Source organism: Corvus brachyrhynchos, unplaced genomic scaffold (assembly GCF_000691975.1).
Source record: "Corvus brachyrhynchos isolate BGI_N302 unplaced genomic scaffold, ASM69197v1 scaffold115, whole genome shotgun sequence".
Classification (NCBI taxonomy): domain Eukaryota; kingdom Metazoa; phylum Chordata; class Aves; order Passeriformes; family Corvidae; genus Corvus; species Corvus brachyrhynchos.
Genome location: NW_008239553.1, coordinates 24712940 through 24734402, shown reverse-complemented (window position 1 = coordinate 24734402; position 21463 = coordinate 24712940). Strand labels below are relative to the sequence as shown.

Sequence of the window (21463 nt, the reverse complement as noted above, 5' to 3'; positions counted from 1 at the left end):
GGCCTCGGGGAGCGCAGCGAGGGGCGGTCGGGCCTGGGGGAGCCCTGGCGGGAGCGGGTGTTTGGCCCGTGGTTCAGGGTCCTGCTTCCTTCGCGTGTTCCCTGCGGGAGGAAGGATCTCCTTTGCCTCGGTTGGGTCCGTGGGGTTCTGTCGAGGTTCCCTCACCGTCAGAGAGGGCGAGCGGTCTTTGTTGCGTGTTGGAGTGTCTCTCGCTGGACTTGGGACTGCAGGTCCAGTGGCCGCCCCGGAATCCCGTGTTTCTCTGGGTATTTTCTTAGTAAACGCACAAAAGGGTTCTGTAGATAAGAAGAGCTGAAAAAGAGGAAGTGAAGAAATTTGGGTTCAACTTGCCCGTGGCAGGGAGGTGTCAGGTGTTGAAGAGGGGAGCTTGTTGACAGATCTGTTTGTGGGTGTTTGCCTTGAGAGAAAGGAAGAGCGAGTCATTGGGACTAGAGACACAGGAACATAATATTTGTTTCTTATCCATAGCAGTGGTTTTATTCCTGTTGGAAAAAGGGCATTGTCACACTACTGTTCAAACACTATGTGAATGTGGGTGAGTTTAGTATTAGGTTTTTTTAGGAATCTTATACAATGTTGAGAAAGCACACATTGCCTTTGCCATTCTAATCTCGGAAGTTACTGAATCTCAGAAGTTGTTCTCACATTTATGAGTGCAATGCTCAAGTTTCATAAATTGTTTCTTAATCTGTAGAGAGTGATTGTAGAGAAAGTAGTAACTTAGAATGAAGTTGACTCAAGCATAGTTGAGTATCAGTGAGTAAAGTTACCAGAATGAACTTTTTATGTCATTCTCTTTTGGTGGCTGTCCATGGATGTCCAGTTTTTTGCCAGCTCCAACTCAGCTGTCCCAAGATCAGCTAGAACTAGAAGAAAGAGCAAGAGCTCAGAGATCCAGGCAGACTGCTCTGGTCTCATCACGAAGGGAACCTCCACCATACGGTTACCGGAAAGGATGGATACCACGGGTGCTAGAGGTAAATATTTAAATTCATACAAGTAGTAGTGTGTCTGCTAAAGGAGGAAAAAAAAATCTGGAGTAGAAATAAACTCTGAGCACTGTGAATGTAGCTGAGAATTGTGCAAAGCCTTACAAGCTGCATCATCCAGACTGCTTGATATATTCTTGTTTTGGAAGAGGTTCTAATCCACTGGATTTCTTAAAACATTTGATGGTAAACAGGATGGTCTAAGTCTACCTCTCTTCAGAGATTGTTGTGCTGTATTACGGAAATACATCTGTGGTCCTTTGGGTTTACAGTCTGTGAACGCAAGGGTCCTCCGAGAAAGACGTCCATATTGTTCCTCTGTCACTGTTAAATACACGTTCCAGATTATAGGTGAAGTAAGTGAACGTGTGTGTATCAGAGAAGAGAACACTCAGATGTTCTGTTCAAAAAGATAGCTGCTATTGGGGGACAAAATTACAGTTGGAAGAAAACTTAAAAATTAGTCGGATATTTGTTAAGTATGTTACTAGCAAAAGGGTTTTGGACAATGTTGTGTGTCATTAGTTGTAACCCTTGCCAGTTTAATGTAATTTGAACTGGAACTGCTAAAAGTAGAAAGAAAATACAGATGGGTAGCTCTGATTACAAAACTGGTTGGAACAGTCTCACTGTGAGCTGGAAAAACCTTGCAGTTTGAAATGATCCTTGACAATAACTTTTGAGACCTTTTCTGGTGAGTTACAAGCCAGTGCTCTTGGGACCAAGCATGCTGTTGAGGTTTTATTACAGTACTTAATGTATGATCCTACGTTGTTTCCAAATACCATAATTTCATCAGCTTGTAACAACGTTACCCTCATTTATGTTTGAGTGCCATTTTTGTAAATCCAACACTGTTCTGTGGTGATCCATGTACTTCAAATAGTAGTTCCAGTGGTTCACTGAAAGAAAACATTCTTATGTGGGTGATGTTAAAAATTATACTTTCATTATATCCAGTGTAGGCTTTCCTTCCTACACTGTTGAGTACTTAAGTTAATGTTTCAGTGCTTGTTCTTTCTAAATGTTAATAAAGAAATTTTTTAAGAAGTCAGGTGCTGAAGGTTTGCAAAGAGTTTCCTGCACCACTTGGCCACAAATTAATACATACCCAAAAAGGCCTGTTAAGGGCTCCTTTCTGATTCATAAACAAGTGCAAATTCAAAAGCAGCAAATGCTTCCAAAGCGTAATCTTTGTCCAGTGATCCTGGAATGCCATTGTTGGAAAAAGCAAAACCTGTTCTTAATACATTATGAGTTATGCAAAAAAAAAAAAAAAAAAAAGGAAGAATGACTGAATTTGGCAGGCTAATACTTAACAACAAATTGTTGAATGTGGGACATCCAGTGGAAACCTTCAAATAACTGAAACTATGTTTCAAGGAGCATTTGCAGATGGCATGAGCACACCATCCCTGTTTGGAAGTGTTCTGCTTGGTCATTTCCAGTCTCAGTCCACTCCATCCCCATAGTGGTAACTACTTGGTCACATGGTGAGCATGAAGGGAGACAGATCTGCTCAAGACACCCATTCTTATTTTTTGATGTGTTTCGCTACCAGACTCCATATAAGCCATGCCGTTGCAACAGAGAGCGGGATAGATGCTCATGCTGCTTTAAGCAAATGCTTCCTCCAAAGCATTGCATTTGAAACCGTAGCCTGAAGTTGTTTTGTGAGTGGTACCACTGGGTCCTCTGTGTTACTGAGCCAGGATTATCTGCTTTAAGAAGTCTTTTGGTTAGATATTTATTAAATCTTTTTACACCAACACATTGTAGGAGAGAGGAAATAAACTGTAAGAATATTGGGCTGTTGCATGCTGGGCCAGTTGTCAGTGTATTTACACGTCAAAGTAAGGAAATGCTTGACACATAGCATTGTAAAGCTATGAGCTACAGGCTTTGAAAGGAATGGAATGTTTTTTTATCTTTTTCACTTCATTATGGTGTGAAAAGCAACAAATAACCAGTAGAAGTCTTCATAAAAATGCTGCTCTTGTAATTTTAGTATCCACAGTTGCTTTATAGCAGAAGGTCAATTTTTGAAGTTCTAATTAATAACTCACATGAGAATTAAATACTTAATTTTTTTATTGTCTGTAGCATAGTATTGCCTGCACATTCTAGTCAGTAATACCTGTTCCTACTTTGTGCAGGGAATAATTACTGCAAGATGGCTCTCCATTTCAGTGTCTTTTAATAACTGCAAGTTCTCTCATTAACTGCTCTCTTTCCAGTGAAAATAATAAAGTTACTGGAGCATTCTTGCCAAGTTAGTTTTTGTTGAAATCAATCTGCTCTCTCATTCCATTTTGCATTTTTTTGTCTTTTGGACATTCACTACTATTTTCTTTTCTGTAGGATTTTGGAGATGGGGGTGCTTTCCCAGAAATTCATGTGGCCCAATATCCATTGGATATGGGCCGCAAGAAGAAAATGTCCAATGCTTTGGCTGTTCAGGTGGATGCAGAAGGAAAAATAAAATACGACGCAATTGCTCGACAAGGACAGTCAAAAGACAAGGTAATACTTCTTCCAGTATGTCAGCTGGCATATATACTTGGAAGAGTTGTACATACACATTGCATATAATTGAACTCATTGGTCTGGCATTAGCCACATGGATTGCGTCCTCTTTTCTTATGTAAGAACTAAAATAATGTCAGACAGAAATTGTGGTCCTCTCTGTAATGTAAGAGGTAAGGCAAAAGTGGCGAGAATCTCTACACAGAACTTACTTGATGGCTTAGCAGTTTTCATTTTCCAATGAAGACAAGAAACTGGAAACAGTTCTGTGGCCTCATTTCAGTATGTAGAGAGAGGGGACAAAAAACCGGACAGAAAACACAGGTCAGCCTTCAGAATACCGCACTTTGTGTCTTACTGATGTAACATTTGGCACTTCTGGTTGTTTTCAGTGTTGTTGTGTGCTCTGTGTTTGCTGTTGTTGTTTAATTGCAGCAGAAAGTATTGCCAGTGGTTATACTCCATAAGTTTTGTGCTGAGTGCAGAGATGGCAAGATTCTCATGGAGTTTTTTAGGGGGGAACTTCAACTTCCTGTATCCAGTAGCCTTTCTAATACCAAGAGATGACACTTGAGATCCTAACTAGTTTTGAGGTCAGATACTTGGGTCTGCTAAGTCTACTTTAAGGAGTATTTACATCTGCCTTTTCAAGTGTTACCAAGTGGGCTACATGGACTTTAATTCTCTTAAGCAGGTGTTGGGGGCTGGAAAACTGCTCAGGCATGATCAAGTGTATGACCAGCTGTTTCTTCCAGCAAGCATCTTCTGTAAAGAATAGGGTAACACAAAGAGAGCGTAAACGAAGTGTTAACTACACAGAGTGTTTTAACTAGTAGATATGAATAGTTGTTTTCAAAATAATTTGACTTCTTGGGCTTTAATTTAGGGTGCCTTGAAAAGCTTATGGTTATGTAATACGCCCCATATTTTACTGCATTTGAGAAAGGGAGGAAACCAAAATATAAACTTTACCTCTCCAGCAAAAAGCTGGGATGGGCATTCTAAGAATATCAGGGAAAATACTTTTAACAGATAAATTTATTGTTTTAAATAGACTCTACTGCCAGTAGGATTTTATATTTAATTAATACTCTGAGTGTCAAAAAAGCATCACATCTTGCATATCCTCATCCTATGCCTCATATGTTACTGCAGTACCTTTGAAAAAGATGAGTGCAAATTGGTCTCCATGCTGTCATGTGGAAGAAAGTAGTTAGACTAAACAGAAAAAACCATCAGTGGCAATATTTTTATTGAGGAGACTTTCCTTGGAGTTCCACCAGACTTTATCTAATGTCTGGAATTATTTTTCAAGAGGAAGGTGTTAAAATATTAATTTTATTTGAAGAAATTTTTTACTAAATATTTGATACTTCATGCTAAATAGAAATGTTGCTTTGTCGAAAGCATACAAAATAATTTCAAGCAGATAATTAGACAAGAAGTAATAATCATACCAATTTTGGGGAAGCTGCAGGCCAAATAGTAAGAAAAAAATTAGTGTAGTTAAACCCTCATTTTTACAACTTGTCAAGTACATCTTTACTTACTTGTAGGATTATTTGTAATTTGCATGTAATAGAACTGTTCAGATTGGAATCTTAGTACGTTTGAAAAATAACTAGATATGATAGTAGGCTTGAGGCAAAAGTGACTGTAATCTTTCACTGACTCTTACTTGGTTCAGAGTTAGGAAAATACTTCTTAACAGGTTAAATTGGAGTTAATTTAAGCCACTAATGTTTGTCATATTTGATTCATGAAGATCTGTACTTTCATTAACTTTCCATACAGCATCTATAATGAAGGCAGTAATATTCTTGTTCTCATTCACCAAGATGGAAGAGATGTGGGGCTTTTCCAAAACCAGGCTCTATAGAACTGTAGAGTTAGGGTTTTCTAACCCTGAGCTCTGCCTTCTGTGTCAGCTTGATCCTGGTTGCATCCAGCTGGATGTAAATGCTGAGATTAAAGATTTAAGTATTGCGATTCAAAGGGGAGTCAAACTGAGAGGAAAATTAGATCACAGATTCATAGAATGGTTTGGGTTGGGACACCCTCTGCCGGACCAGTTTGCTCAGAGCCTCACCCATTCTGGCCTTGAACACTTTTCAGGGATGGGATATCCACAACTTCTCTGGGCAACCTGTTCCAGTGCCTCACCACCCTCACAGTAAAGAATTTATTCCTAATCCTGATCTAAACCTACTTTCCTTCATCTTAAAGCCCTTCCCCCTTGTCCTGTCACTACATGCCCTTGTAAAAAGTCCCTCTCCAGCTTGTAGGCTCCCTTTAGGTACTGGAAAGCTGCAGTAAGGTGTCCCTGGAGCCTTCTCTTTGGGCTGAACACCACCAACTCTCTCAGCCTGTCTTCATAGAAGATGTGCTATAGCCCTGTGGTCAATTTAGTGGCCTCATTTGGACTCATTTCAACAGGTCAACATTGTGTTTGGGGCCTCAGAGCTGGATGCAGCATGCCAGCTCAGGTGTCGGCAGAGCAAAGTAGAGGGGCAGAATCACCTCCCTCGATCTGCTGGCCACACTGCTTTTGATGTAGCTCAGGATACAATTGGCTCTTTGTGCTGCAACAGATATTTGAAACAATTTCACTGGAAGCAGCAGAACTACTATTGCTTGATTTGATTTGCTTTGCAGGAGAAAATATTGGCAGAGATGTCATAGGGAGCAGTTCTTCAGTGATCTGCGTTGAATTGAATAATGTGGAATATTTTCTCTTAAGACCTTCTGATAGTACAGTGTCAGTAGAATTAGATACAGAAGTTTCATTTTCCAGAGAGCTGCAGCCATAATTCAATATTTCTTCAATCTTAATACTTAAAGCTAAAAGAAACAGATACTTAGCAGCCTGACAGAAATTAGATGGAGTTTATTAACCTATTCTAGGAGCTACTTCTTTGGTCTGAGTTAGGAAGAAAATTTTGCTTTCGCTACAGTTTATGGATTTTTCAAAGTTGAATTTAGTATTCTGCCTTCCTGTAGAGGCAGCAGTTCCATCACCCAGCCCCTATATCTAGATGACTTGTCAGCAGTTTCTACTATTGCAGTGGTTCATCTCTCTTGCATCTGTTCCCTTACATATTTAAAAAACAGTTGCTTCAGAGAATTTTCCCTGAAAAATACTGACACAAATGTGATAGTCTGACAAGCCTCCTGTTTGGGTTTGGCAGAAAATCTGCTAGACATGAAATGCTGGCTAACATTAACAGACCTGGATGCATGACCTTATGGATCTGAAGATGGGGTTCCTTCCATCTGGTTGTCGAGATGGATTTCTAGCCTAGCTGTGTGGTTAGCTCTTGTGCTGCTGTAAATTCTTTCAGCACTTTCTCTACTTACGTTACTAAAAGCCAGGCTAAAATAACGCATCAATAGTGATATATTTTGGCGAGACTGATGCTGTCCCCTTATTAGGAAAATAAAAACATGTAATTGCATCCTGTGTTTTTATGAAGACAGAAGAAAGAGTGAAATCAAGGAATGGAACTGTTAGGTACCTTACTTTTTTCCAGCAAGAATAACTTTTTATGTTGGAGTTGGATTTCTTCTTCATGGCCCAAGGCTGTGGCTTAGTTGTTAAAGGAGAAAAAAATCACAAAGCTTATTTACATCTTTTTTTTCCCCAAGATTGTCAATTCAATTGAAACATTTACAAGAGAGTAGTTCCATTGTTGAAGTCCTGTCACAGCTATGGAACAGGTCAAAAGAACATGAATATAACTCAAATAATCAAAAGTGTTACTTACTTGCAACCTATTTGCCTTTGTGTCAGAGCTTGGTTTGAGTTTGTTACCATTTTTTTATCTGGTGTGTGTACCAGGCTTACAACCAGGTAATTTTAATGATTTCTAAAATGTTATATGCTTCATATGGAGAAACCATTCTTTGACAAGGAAGGAATTCATTCTGCATTGCTTGATAGTAACTTCTTGATGTACATATAGGATTGATGAGCACTGTACAGGGCTGGTTGGAATATATAGAACAAAATACGTCGAGGACAGGATTTCTTGTAGCAAATTAAGAAATTTCTATCAAGACACTTGAACCTGTCAAGTGCCTTGTGAGACTCTGAATGTGATTGATGTCTAAATCCTGCCATGGTACAGTATCTTAGCTAGTTAAGTAATATTATTCTCTTTCTGCTTGCAGTGGCATGCAGATTTCTAATCACTGCCTGTTAAGGCTGCCCCAGCCAGGGAATCGCATGGCTGTACCAAAAACTTGAGCTTTTTCTTTGTGTCTAGAAGGAGATTCTGCTTTTCAGTAGCAATCAGAATGAAATATCTAAAACACAGGCTGATGCTTCATTTCAAATTTTACAGACTGAAAAATGGTAGTGGATGGGCACAGTACAATGTCAATCAATCCCAGTCTCCTCTTTATCTTAGATTAATGAAATGTCTCAACATTACTCCTAAAACAAGATAAATGTCTCGAAAAACAACAAAAAGAAATGTAACTTCTTTATCTGCCTCTTTGTATCACTTCAAAAAAGGACTACAATGAAAACAAGAGTATCAAGTTTTTGATGGCAGCAGAAGTATTTGTATTTTCAGGATAGTTTAATCTATATTATGTATTTCTTCCATAATAAAGCATCTTGCCATTTGCATGCAATACTTCAAAGTTTAAATAGTTCATATAGATCATTTGTACCTCACTGTAAAGTAGTTTTTAGAGTGCTCTTGGACCACCACAAGGAGCACCTTCTTTTATTTTCTTCTTTTGTCTTTTGGGATGCTCTAAAGCTCCTTCAGCATACTTTGTTCTTCATGCAGCAAGACACTTGGACTTAAGAGTTAATTACCTTAGAGGAACTCTGCTCTTCAGATGTCCTTCATTCAGCATCTGAGACGCTAGAATATTACTGATACTAATTCAAAGGATTCAAATTTTAGGAGTGAAGGCTGAGAAGCAGAAAATCCTCTCATGTGATTAATTAATGCTGAGGCTAAAGGTTAATTTTGTAGTTGGACATGTACTGCATAATGAACTTGAAATAATAGTTCTTGACTTTTAACCCTTGGAACTAAAACTTGCTGTTTTGTTGGATACTTGTGAAGCATTAATGTAATACAATACATTTTTCCCTGAAGCCATCTAATAGTGTTCTTTCCCAATATTTTAAACCGGGACTGGAAGCTGCCAGCAGCTAGCTGCATGTTGTGTGAAAACTCAAGTACCTATATAAGGGAAAGTGTCAAGACCAGATTTCTCAAGTATTTATTTTTTCAAGAAAATAGTAAACCTAATGATGTGAAAAAATCCAGATGCTGGAAAATACTTGCATGAAATTCTTGAGTAATCCTTGAAAACAAAGTAAAAATTTGTGGGGTTTTGTCTGTCTTGAGGTCCCTAAAAAGGAAAATACTAGGAATGGGAAACGGAAAACTGCTGTCTAATGCCAGTTCTGAGAGCAGTTTATACAATTATATTTAATCAGATTGCTTTGTTTCTTCGATCACTCCATCTGTAAAATGGGGTCCAGAGTATATATGTAACCAGGTCTTCTATGGGAGTAATTGAACGATATGTAATTGTAGTGCATTTATAGTTGTATATTAATTTTAATTAGTACCCAAAGTATAGTCTAAGCCTGAAAGATTTCCTTTGATATATGTACATTTATTCCTGTTCATCAGCACAAGTAAAATCTAATGTCTTCCAGGTTATTTACAGCAAGTACACAGATCTTGTGCCAAAAGAGGTCATGAATGTAGATGATCCTGAACTGCAAAGACCAGATGAGGAGGCAATTAGAGAGGTATTGTATGCACTGATGTGCCTAGTAAGCAGTGGTATGCTTTATGTCTTGCATATGGGATGAGATGCACACTGTGGTATTTTTTCTTCAGATAACAGAGAAGACAAGAGCAGCCTTGGAGAAATCAGTCTCTCAGAAAGTTGCAGCAGCCATGCCAGTTCGAGCTGCTGACAAACTAGCTCCTGCACAGTACATTCGGTATGTAGTGCTGGTGTTTGTGCAAGATGTTGTGATAGACAAAATGGATTAAAATTGGCATATTTGTTTAATTTCTGAGAACAGAAATTCCTCTTGAATTCTGTTCTTCTGTAAGGAATATGAAACTGGTTTATGTATTTTGAATTAAACCACTAATGATCACCTAGTTTGAAGTGTGTAGAAATACGTCATTAACATGTCATGAGTTGTGGCATTTTGGTGGGGTTATTGTTTTAGCAACAAAACACAGATTTGCTAGGGATCACTATTAATGATGCTGCCCTGAAAGGAAAGTATTTACTGCAAGTTTCAAGCCACAACAAGACATGTAACAAAGTTCTTCCTCCATAGAAAATGAGCAATTGGAAAGAATTGGAATGATGAGGAGGCTGATACTCATTTATGATGATTTTCTGTTTCAAACACAGAAAAATTTCATGGCAGGGTTACACTTGGCTTGAGGTTAATTCTGAAAAAAAAGTATGTGAAGAGATGGGTATTGAACAGTAAGAAGTCACCAGGGCTTCACAGACATAGGTGGAGGAGAGTATTGTGACAAGCTGTGTGTATTGTACTTGTTTTTCGTCTATTTCAGAATCTAGGTCGAAACAGGAGAATGTAGCCCTGAAGAGAAGTTACATTCTGTCTGGTGTAACTGAGTCTGCACTCAGTGCAGTATCATCTAGGCAGTTACCTGCTGCTGACATTCATAGTGGAATAGTCTTAAACTGTTGTGGATAACATGAAACCACAGCTAGAGCAGTGAACTGAGTAAAAATGGAGGTGGGAAAGGAATATCTAGCTGTGTGCAGAAAACTGAGCACTCTGTTTTATTCAGGTACACACCATCTCAGCAAGGAGTTGCATTCAACTCTGGAGCAAAACAGAGAGTTATTCGGATGGTCGAAATGCAGAAGGACCCTATGGAGCCTCCAAGATTCAAGTAAGTGTTCACAGCTTGTTCAAGGCAAGTAGAAGATTCTGAAGTGTATTTCTGTGCAACATGATGATTGTAATTGTTTTCGTAATTGCTCAGAATTAACAAGAAGATTCCGCGAGGACCACCATCTCCTCCGGCACCTGTAATGCACTCTCCTAGTAGAAAGGTATGAAACACCATAGCTGTTCTCAGTTTTGAATGCTTAGGTGGGTCACAGATTCTTCTTTGATCTAGTTCATTTCTGTGTACCTGTACCTTCTCCTTATTGATCTTTTGATGTGATGTTAAGTGATAAACTTGGTGCCTGGTGCAGTGTTTTTGTTTGTTTGTTTGTTTGTTTTCATTTGGGCAGTTCTGTAAGTTGCTGTCTTTTTATCTATCTTGTCAAAGGTTGAGTAGATGTCTCATGTATTTTATGCAGGGCTGCATTGCTAAATTAGTTCATGGCATGAATGAGTTGACCAAGGCTTTAGCCTGGGTACCCTTATGTTGCTTTTAGACAACACTGTTAAAATAATCTTCCATAACATTAAGTTGTGTCATTAAGGATTAGCTCCTTCTGAGAAATGAGTGTAGTGGTGGTTCATCAGTTTGGTTCAACTTCAACGGCTGCTAAGTGTGCAGATGTTAACAAGCTGGCTGAGAGTTATGGCCTGTGTGACAAAAGCTTAAGAGGATGGCTGAAGAGCTGTCGGGACTTTATTCAGTGTTGGCAAAGATACAGTACAAAAATAAATCCCATGGCAGAGAGTTTGGAACCAGCTGATCTTTAAGGTCCCTTCCAATCAAACCATTCCTTGATTCTGTAATCTTATTGCTCCTAAGAAGAGTTGGGGTTTTGTAGTGGAGTCCTGAACTTTCTACTCTGACTTATTTCAATAGTTTCATAGTTGCTTTTGAGAAAGAAAACAGTATTTCCTTTTACTATGATTCTGAAGATGACTTTGCTTCTTCTCTTAAATCAGATGACTGTGAAAGAGCAGCAAGAGTGGAAAATTCCTCCATGCATTTCAAACTGGAAAAATGCAAAGGTAATTAAGTTGTCATAAATTTATTTTTCTAATGTTGCACCCTGATGGGAAACTTCTGTGCATGATTTAAGCTTGAATAATACTGATTTTAAACCTCTAGAGTTAGGTAAACTGGCTGCTTCTAGCATGAAGAGCATATGATCGTACAGCTCATTTTTCTTCAGTTTGGCATATAAGGGTTGTCCAATTGAGAGTATAGAACTGAGGGAAAATATGTTACTTCATGGCAGAGATTATAAATTTTGAGAGGAAAAAATTATATTAATTAACATCCCCATAATAGCGCAGTCGAAACTCAAAACCTCTCGAGGTCACAAAGTAAAGCCATCTAAACTGAAAAAGACCAGACTATCAGAGACCCAAGCATGTTTCTTTTTAATACTCCAGTCCATATTTCTGGAAAGTTTTCCTTGTTGCATTCTTTCATTAATTAATTTTTACCACTGGTCAGCTAGCTATTTTTGTTCCTTGTTTGAGTAGGTCCTGTCCCATTGATTTTTATCAGCTGTTAAGTTTATGTTCCAAGACAGGGGAGAATTTATTCGCTGCAGTAACTGGTTTAATCATTCTGAAACATACTAAGCTGTTGTCCTGAGACAGCCCCTTCAAATGGAGGAAGGAAAAGCTGCATGTTTGGAGGTTACTTTTTTCTTGTGTACCCCAACACAGCTGTCTGACTGGGACCGATGCTAATTAGGAGATCAATTTTTAGGTTGCAGATGCTAAAACCAAAGCAGAAATTTTGTAGAGCTCACTAAAGAAATCTTAAAATATCATCTATTAATAATTTTGAGTTTCAGCTTTGGAAAACAAAACTGGTATTTAGTGTGTCTTGCTGGCTGCCTTGCCCCTTACTTTCTTATTTTGAATCAGCTAACCTCTTAACAGGTAGGGAAACCATTTAGGTAAAACAGCTGAGATACTGGAGAAGCTATTATCTGTAGATTTTTTAAGACAAAGCAAAAAGTGGACCTTATCAGTTGAAAACTTTCTTTTGTCCTAAGATGAAACTTGAAGGAAAGCTGTGATTCAGATTTGGTGGGAGGGTGGAATTGGAGTGAAGCTTAGTATTACCTGGTAAGAATTTGAAGTATGTATGAAAGGGAGATCCATTGAGGCATAATAATGATGGGCTATGAGTTTTGTATGTGGTTTTTTTTTTCTTACACAATAAATATAATAATGCTTGTTATTACAAATACTGTTTCTGTGATTAACTGCCTCTCTGTTTCCACTGTAGGGTTACACCATTCCATTAGATAAGCGTCTGGCTGCAGATGGCAGAGGATTGCAGACTGTTCATATTAATGAAAACTTTGCCAAACTTGCTGAGGCGCTCTATATTGCTGACAGAAAGGTCAGGTAGTTCTTTAAACTGTTTTGTTCCATATAGTTTTACTATCTTTGTATGCTAATTTCCTTCAGAAAATCAGCTGTGAATAGGCTATAGCTTTTTGATTTGTTCTGCTTCTTTGCTAATGTAAGACTTAAGGTCTTATCCCCACTATCTTGGAATCATTGGCTCAGCGTGGGTTAAGTTATCGGAAGTCATGGGTCTTGTCTCTCAGCGCTAACTGCTGTGGCTGATGGGCTTTAAGCTTCCTAATTTTGGCTTCATTTCTGTTCCTGTTTACTAGCTAACTCCTTGACAGATCTGCTTGTATCCCAGGTGGTAGGCTTTCTGTATTTTTACCTGTGTCTTATTTGTGCAGGCTCGTGAGGCAGTAGAGATGCGTGCCCAGGTGGAGAGGAAGATGGCTCAGAAAGAAAAGGAGAAACATGAGGAAAAGCTCCGAGAAATGGCTCAAAAAGCCAGGGAGAGAAGAGCAGGGATCAAAACACATGTTGAAAAAGGTACATTTCTTTGTTATTAAGATGCTATGGCTTTTTTTAACACTGAAATGTGGAGCAATAACCTGAGAACTTACAATATCCAAATACCAGCTGAAATTTCTAAGCATTACATCAGTTCGTCTCTTCACTCTATTGGTTAAGTCACTGGCTGGTTTGATGGGATGCAGGTTTGAACCTCATATCGGTATGTTGGTGTATACAGGTTTAGGACACTGAGAATTTTGGAGTTAATAATGCATCAGTGCGAGTGGTGGCTTTCATGGACAGTTCTAAACTAATGTTTTTAGAAGCAGCATGTTGCAGACGAAGGGCAACTTTGTTTAGAAGAACTAAACCATCTTTTAAGTTTTCAAAGCTGGTAAAACACAATATTCTGTCTCTTGCACTGTTGTAACTGGTCTTGCAGAGCTGTAGTTTTGTTGGCCAGCAGGCTCTAAAATCCCTGCTGCCAACCTAACTAAATTGTCACCATTGTGATAAGTCTTACGTTCTGATTGAAATCACTCTTCAAAGATCAAGATGATGAACTTACAGAGCAGTTACGATCGATCTAGAAGGCGGAGGGATATGGTCATACAAAGCCAGATCCTGCAGCTGGGATGTACTAACCTCTTACCAACAGGCTGGGGGCTGGCCAGCTGGACAGCCACTCTGTTGGAAAGGACCCAGGAGTTGTAGTGGACAATATGCTGAATATGAGCCAGCAGTGTGCCCTGGCAACTGTAATGCTAAGGGCATACAAAGCTGGATCCGCAGGATTGTAACCAGTAGGTCAAGGGAAGTAATAATTTCCTTTTATTGGTGACCTGTTAGACTGCATCTGGGATACTTTGTGCAGTTATGGGCCTCCAGGTACAAGACGGACATTGATAAATAGGAGTCAGTTCAGTGGAAGGCCATCAGAATGGTCACAGGCTCAAGTAACTGCCTGTTCAGGTGATGCTGAGAGAATAAAGCTTGTTCTGCTAGGAGATGATGTGCCATTGGGGCCAAATAATGGGAACTTACCCACAAGATCATCCCATAATGATTCCTAAATGATTGTCAAGATTGATCACCAAGTTGCATGGTGGAAGAATGAGACAGTGGTCGAGAGTTGAAGCAGAAGGTTTCAACTATATGTTAGGAGAAAAATTTTCACCATGAGGACAAACAGCAGTGGAACAGGTTGCCTAGGAAGTCTGGCAGTCTCTATCCTTGCAGGTTTTCCTCACCTGAGTGGGGAAAGCCCTGACCAACCTGGTTTGAATTCAGCATTGATAGCAGGAGGTTGTGAATTAGACTCCCTTTCAACCTGAGTGATTTTCTGATATTGCATTCCTAGACAGACAAGTATTCGAAGCTCTTGAAAGTTGGAAGAACATAGTTGTTAGGGTATGTCTGCTTTGACTCTTATCAAGGACAGTCAGTTGCTTGGGGCATAAGAAAGCTGTGGTGTTCCGTGTGTTCACTTTAAATAAAGTGTAACATTTTCAATAGCACTAAGGGTCACTACTCTTCTGTAAAAGAATACTGAATTGAATTACTGTGCCAATGTCTGGCATAATTAATTCAAACTTCAAATATTTGTCTATAATGAGCAATCTTGTATTTGTTCAGAGGATGGAGAAGCTAGAGAAAGAGACGAAATCAGACATGACCGGCGCAAAGAGAGACAGCATGACAGAAATCTTTCCCGGGCAGCCCCTGATAAAAGGTGAGTCACAAAAAAAACCTGGTTTATTCTTGTACTGGCACTGGCTTCCCCACCAGGGAACCTGTTGCTGGGCTTTCCTTTTCTTGATGTGAGTGCCTGAATTTTATCTTGTGGAGATAGTCACTGGTACGAAGCACAGTTCATTGTATGAAAAGGTATTACTGTGTGAAAACATTGCAATATTCTCTTCAACATGTAGAATTTTCCACGTGAATGGGAGAGAGGAGTGTGCTGTGTTGGTTTTGTGTGGGTTTTTCTTTAGCAGAACTTCAGTATATTCCGGTTTAATTAACATGTTGACAGCAAAGATTGAAACCTGAATCCTCTAATTTTGGTGAGACCAGAGTTACCAATAGTGGCTTTGCTTCTTGAAGCTGCTCGTTTAAAGTAAGCTTAGATTTATGAAGGTAGGCTGAAATATCTTACTAGCTGAAGCCACTAAGATTTCTGAGTGCAAATGGTTTCTGGAGGCTTAAAATCTCTAATATGTTAAAATTGGATTGCTTGGCCTTCCCAGAATATAACTACACTGATTCTTGCAAAAATAAATATGACATTTTAGACCAAGTCACCTTGATGTGAATTGCAGATAGTGGAAAGCAAATTTAAATGTCATGCCCAGCTGAACATAACTTTTCCAAATGTTTCCTTTGCCAGGAGACAAATTTTAAATGTTACCTAGTAAGGAAGAACAACAGTCAAAATCTGGCTCCTGCGGCAAATTGTTAGCATCTCATACAGGATCCAGTTGCAATTGAACATGTCAACAACTATGGTTTACTGACCTCATAAAACTTTTAAATTTTTAATTCAGGTCAAAGCTGCAAAGAAATGAGAACAGAGATATCAGTGAAGTTATTGCCCTGGGGGTACCCAACCCCAGGCCATCCAATGAAATCCAGTATGACCAGAGGCTGTTCAACCAGAGCAAGGTAAAATACCTTTTCACAGCTGTGTAGCTTTCTGTGAGAACATGTTCATCCTTCCTTAGTGGGTATGGCTAGAATACTAAAGGGAGCCTGTTCTCATGGTTGGTGTGGATGCACTCAGAAAGAAGTCTTTACATAACTGATTAGGGAACTGTTGATTTCCTTTATCCAGAGCCTGTGCAAAAAAAAAAAAAAAAATCGAATATTCTAAGTGTATAGCTGAATTAAAGTGTTTTTGTTGTGATTTTTCTCACTGGGGAGTGGGGAGAAAAACTATTTTGCCTTCAAGCTGCAGTGACCTCATTTTCTTCTCTTGTACAAATGTACTGACCGAATAGGGAAATCTGCTTTCAGAGAGAAGTAAATACTTTCTATTCCCATTACTGCTTGTGTTAATAATACTTCTGAAGATATAAACACTTGACAGCAACATTTATTTTCTCTGAATTTTATACTATTCAGAGATGACAGAATATATTAGGCTTCAGCAAATCCCTCAATAGACCTGCAGTTTGTCAATCATTCTTTTTCATGTCTCCAGTGAAAGACTTGCAGGCAAGAACGGAAAGCTGATGAACCAAAAATTAACAAGCAGACACTTCTACTTTCACAGTTTATATAAGCCTCTCTATAAGTGTGATTTGGATCAGTCAGCTTAAATTAAGTTAGCTGACGTTTTACAGATTCATTTGTGCTGTTCTTCACAGGGTATGGACAGTGGCTTTGCTGGAGGAGAGGATGAAATTTATAATGTTTATGACCAGCCTTGGAGAAGTGGCAAGGATATGGCCCAAAACATCTACAGACCAAGTAAAAATGTGGATAAGGACGTGTATGGTGATGATCTAGAGGCTCGAATAAAGACCAACAGGTAAGGAAATAAATTTAAGAAATATTCTTAATTAGTACTCTGAAGTTAGTCAACTGAGAATCATCTTCTCCTGCAGGTTTGTTCCTGACAAAGAGTTTTCTAACTCGGATCGTAACACAAGAGGCAGGGGCAGAGATGGGCCAGTTCAATTTGAGGAGGATCCATTTGGTTTGGACAAGTTTCTGGAAGAAGCTAAGCAACACGGTGGTTCTAAACGGCCATCAGACAGCAGCCGCCCTAAAGAACATGAGCATGAGAGCAAGAAGAGGAGGAAGGACTGAATGCCTCTTCTCCTTGAGAGGTAGGGAAATGGACTGCAAGCTTGGACTTCACGCAAAAGGATTTTTAATAGTGGGTGTACAGGAGGATGGCGTTGTAACACAGCAGTTCACAACTCTGGCCGTGTGGATATATACACACACTAATTCTTCTACATAGGACTGCTACCCAAGGAGAAAGGAGACCACTCTGAAACATTTCATAAGGGAATTCATGATTCTTTAGCAAGTTCTCTGACTTTGCTGATTTCCCCATTGCCCAGCATCTCAGGGTAACAATGTAGCCCCCTTCCTACAGCTTTAGTTTTTGTAGGTAGCTAAAGCTTTGACTTCATCTGTTAAAAGCTTTCCTGCTGTATATAATGATCGTCTTATGCTGTAACAGATGCTGGGGTGTTTATGATTCAGTGTTTTAGTGCGGCTATACAGTTTTTTTGAACAAGGGAGGGGAAACAGCTGGATTCTGTTTTAAAACAAGTACTCATTCATAGTTTCTCGGTAATCTTTATTTTAGTTTCTTTACATTTAGTGAAATAAAGCCTCCTTCCACCACTCATGCACTTTGATTCTTTCTTTGACTGCGTCTTCTACGGGTCTGCTGTCTGAGAGTGAGCTGAAAACAATGGAAATTATTGAAATTAGCTAGGCAAGAAGGTTTATTTTTCATTTCATTATTTTCCATTGATATGGAAAGCAGAAGATACATTTATAACCAATTCAGTTTCATGAGCCCCAAGCCAGGGCTTTCCTGACAAGAAAGTTGAATATATATGGACAGCAATTGCTTGTTGTTCCAGCAACTGTCTAAACCTAGCCTTGAACCAAGTGGGAGAAGTGCTCGTGTTCTAGAGAAGCCTGCATTTTTTAAGAAATGAAAATAACTACTGCTTGCCGTCTGCTTTTTATTTCACTATAAAGAAGTCTCTTAGCTTGCACCTCTTGTGAGAGTATAGTCTTTGAAGCCTAGGCAATTAAGTGCATGTGGCTATCCTTAAAGCTTCAAGAATAAAAGCAGCAAAAATTTCCAGGAAACTTACACAAAATACTATTTCTAGTATTCAATTTGGTAATTGCATACAGATAACATCCTAGTTCAGCACAATTTATGAAGGACCAGCCTACTGCCTATCTAGTCACAGTTTAAGGAGTCTTAATTTCTGCTTCCATTTTTGTACCACAGTTGGAACTTGCAGGTTGGTTCTTCTTGGGAATGGGTACTGAAGTACCACAACCAACAATAACTTATGCAGTAATATGAACCATGTCAAGCAAAATACTTTATCACAATCAAAATACTGCATCACTGAAGTCTCCTGCCAATTCATTTTACTTTTACTTTCTACTAGCATTCAAAGTCTCAAAATAAGAAACTAGTTGTCAAAAGGATATTGAAGAATTTGTATTAATTAATCAAAGGCTTGAACTGATTGTGTCTGATAACACTAGCCTGCTTGTTGCTCATGACTTCACTCTGTAGTACACCCTCTGAGTAGTTGTATCAGCTGAAGCACATAAAAGTCTCTAAGAAAATCCCCTATTTGGGGAACATCCCAGATGCAAGTTTCTAACGATTTTGACATGAGAGCTGTTAACAAATCAATGGCTTTGGGCAGCCATTGACTCCCTGTCCTTTATTCCTTATCTGTCAACACCACAGCACACTAGATGTTGGGAAAACGGTGAGATGGCTTTGCTCGGTTTCTGTGTTGGAGTGACGCTGGAGGATATAGTTGTCTGGCTCTAGCTGACCAGTCAATGACATACAAAAGTGTCTGTGTGCCAGACCACTACACTGTCTTGATCCCATACACTAATGCACTAACATTTAAAATGTTAAAGATGGAGAGAATAAAACCCTACACTAAAGCAACTTTAAATTTGCCTTGAACACATGAAAGCAAGCAGCTGATTTCTCCTGTATGAAATGACAGCTGAAGAAAAATAAATTTCACTAAAGTTCAAAACTTAGCATCACTTTCTTTATCATGTTTCCCCAGCCACTCAACATCCAGATCAGATGTTGGAATCCACCTGCAGAAACCTGTGTTTCAAAGTGCAAACTAGTTGCATAGTAAATCCCAAACAGTTTTACTGAATTCATATTACTTTAGCATAGCAGGAGTTTTTAGTCTCTTGCATGTGTGATCTCTCTGGTAGCTCTATGATCTTGACCCTTAACAACTCAAGCTGAGAGGAGGGAATAAACAGAAGTGGTAATGATTTAAAAAACATTGAAAGCACACTGAGTGACAAAATCCTTAACCACACTTTGAAAAACTATGGTAATATTTTCATGTTACTGTATCCAACTGAAAGCAGAATTAGAGTCAACTCATCGCCTTACTTCATGAAAGGAATTAGCACATTACCTTGGAACCTTCAAGAATGTGGGAGTCCTTCTGTAACACATTCTGAACTTCTTCTGGAGTTGAGAATTTAATCCAGCAATAACGTCTGTGAAAGCCTGTATCTCTGTCCTAATTACCAGTTAAAAAAAACAAAATGCAATTACTATAGGAAATACTCACAGAGGCTGTTAAAAACTTTCTACAGATATTGAATTTAAGGACTATTCAGAAATGATCAGAGGAATTGGCACACTTGCTGTTTCTTCACACTAAGACATTTGCTGTCAGTGACAGCATGTGGGGTCTAGCAAAGGCTGTTCTACATACCTTTCAATTTGAATCTAGCAATAATTAAAAAAAATCACAATCTTAAGATATGGTTGAAGCCTGGAATAATGCATAGGCAGTAGTTTCAAACTGCAGTATTTATCTACTAATAATAGTCAGTCACAACAGAACTGACATTTAAATGGCCACAGTACATGAAATGCATTCAGCAAGATATAAAACAGCTACTTAAGAGACTAAGAAAGCATTCTGCAATTCAGAATGACAAACACTAACTGCACTGGAAAGAAAAAAGTTATTTTTAGAAATAATTTACCAGTCAGAAAAGACAATTGTCAATAAAGAGGTGATAATGAGGAAAAGCCAGGTGTATCCAAGTGCCTTCTATGTCTACTCAGATCCCCCTCAGAGCTCACAACAGCTCAGCCACTCTGATCATCAGGCAACACTTCCAAACCACCAGGGAAGTTTTCACCTACAAGGCACTGCCTGGTTTCAGTATCACAGTGATGTCTAAATTAGGCTGTCCTACACTGGGATTTTTGTACCTCTGGCAGTTTTAAGCATTAATGAAACTTCTTAAGTAATCACTGAATCTAAAGGTACACATGCATGAGTTTGTGGTAAGCCACCAGACTTTACAACAGAATGATGCAGTCTGTCCTGGGCCTGAGGAAAAATGATGTGACAGGCAGGTGCCTAAGCTTCAACTGTTCAAAACAACCAGGCTGTTTCAAACTATCTTCCTTCATTTCCACACTAATCCTCAACTGAGGTGAACCCATCAGCTCACTAACTGAAGTTCACTACACAGTGAGCTTAATCTAACAGACCATTACTTCACATGGAGAAACACAAGCGGGCAGAACCTTGATACTTTCAGCAATGGCCTGCAACTTACCCACAAAGGAATACTTTTTGACTGCTCATCTCTAAGAAACTGCATTAGATATCTATGATGCCTGACCTACATCCTCAGGAGATAAACAGCCTAAACGACAGAGGCATTGGTAGCTTGGCAGCACCCTGCAGAGGTTATGGGTTTTGTGTTAGCCTCGCACTCTGGATGGGGTCTGAATCCACAGCAGAAAAAGATGCTAGGTTCATACCCACACCTTTCGTTTTTTGCCAGCTAGACCAGGCACATAAAAACTTTATTCTCTGTCAGAAAAATAGTAACACGATGATAGAAAAGCTCAAAGCATTTTTACATTAATTATTGAGAAATGCCAGCATCAACAAGATGTGAAGGATGTGCTTTGTAAAGCTCTTTGAAAGCCAATGGAAAACACTAAGGTTCAATAAGGCCTAGCGCTCGCAGTCAAGTGGTGATGCTCCTGCGAGAAGGAGCTAAGGGTAGAGAGCACTGAAAACCTCACTAGAGTACAAGATGAGGCGTCCAGACTGCAGCTCCTAGGAAACGGGGAAGCTGCTTCGGAGCAAGGCCTCAGCCGCAGGACCAGCCAGTGGCTCTTCCCTGCTTCGCCGAGAAGACACGAACTGCGGCCCGGAGGACGCGCGGGTACTCACGAAAGGCAGCTGGCACCTCTGCACCGACCCGAACTGGGAGAAGTACTCCTTCAGCTCCTCTGTGGGGAAACGCACCTTGTTATCCGGGCCCGGCGCCTCCGCGCAGCCGCGCCGCCCTGGCCCGACCCCCGGCCTGTGCCGGCACACGCGGCCGCCAAACCCCGCCCGGCCCAGCAGCG

General features: G+C 39.5%; 2 protein-coding genes across 2 annotated transcripts in view; one reads left to right on the top strand and one right to left on the bottom strand.

Annotated features, from left to right (window-relative positions):
- Positions 1 to 17674, top strand: part of SNW1 (SNW domain containing 1) — a 17844-nt gene extending 170 nt beyond the window's left edge. The window contains exons 2-14 of the mRNA XM_008639631.2: positions 845 to 998; positions 3372 to 3533; positions 9226 to 9321; positions 9413 to 9519; positions 10358 to 10462; positions 10556 to 10625; positions 11425 to 11490; positions 12731 to 12847; positions 13203 to 13344; positions 14944 to 15040; positions 15855 to 15972; positions 16677 to 16840; positions 16917 to 17674. Coding sequence (XP_008637853.1) covers positions 845 to 998; positions 3372 to 3533; positions 9226 to 9321; positions 9413 to 9519; positions 10358 to 10462; positions 10556 to 10625; positions 11425 to 11490; positions 12731 to 12847; positions 13203 to 13344; positions 14944 to 15040; positions 15855 to 15972; positions 16677 to 16840; positions 16917 to 17121 — 1603 coding nt within the window. The 3' untranslated portion in view covers positions 17122 to 17674. The remainder of the gene's footprint in view (positions 1 to 844; positions 999 to 3371; positions 3534 to 9225; positions 9322 to 9412; positions 9520 to 10357; positions 10463 to 10555; positions 10626 to 11424; positions 11491 to 12730; positions 12848 to 13202; positions 13345 to 14943; positions 15041 to 15854; positions 15973 to 16676; positions 16841 to 16916) is intronic.
- SLIRP (SRA stem-loop interacting RNA binding protein) lies at positions 17607 to 21461 on the bottom strand (the record flags this gene model as incomplete). Its single annotated transcript, XM_017741657.1, has 3 exons — positions 17607 to 17731; positions 19488 to 19595; positions 21285 to 21461. Coding segments are annotated over 3 exons (345 nt in total), but the record flags the coding sequence as incomplete, so codon positions are not given.
- Positions 21462 to 21463: the final 2 nt, after the last annotated feature.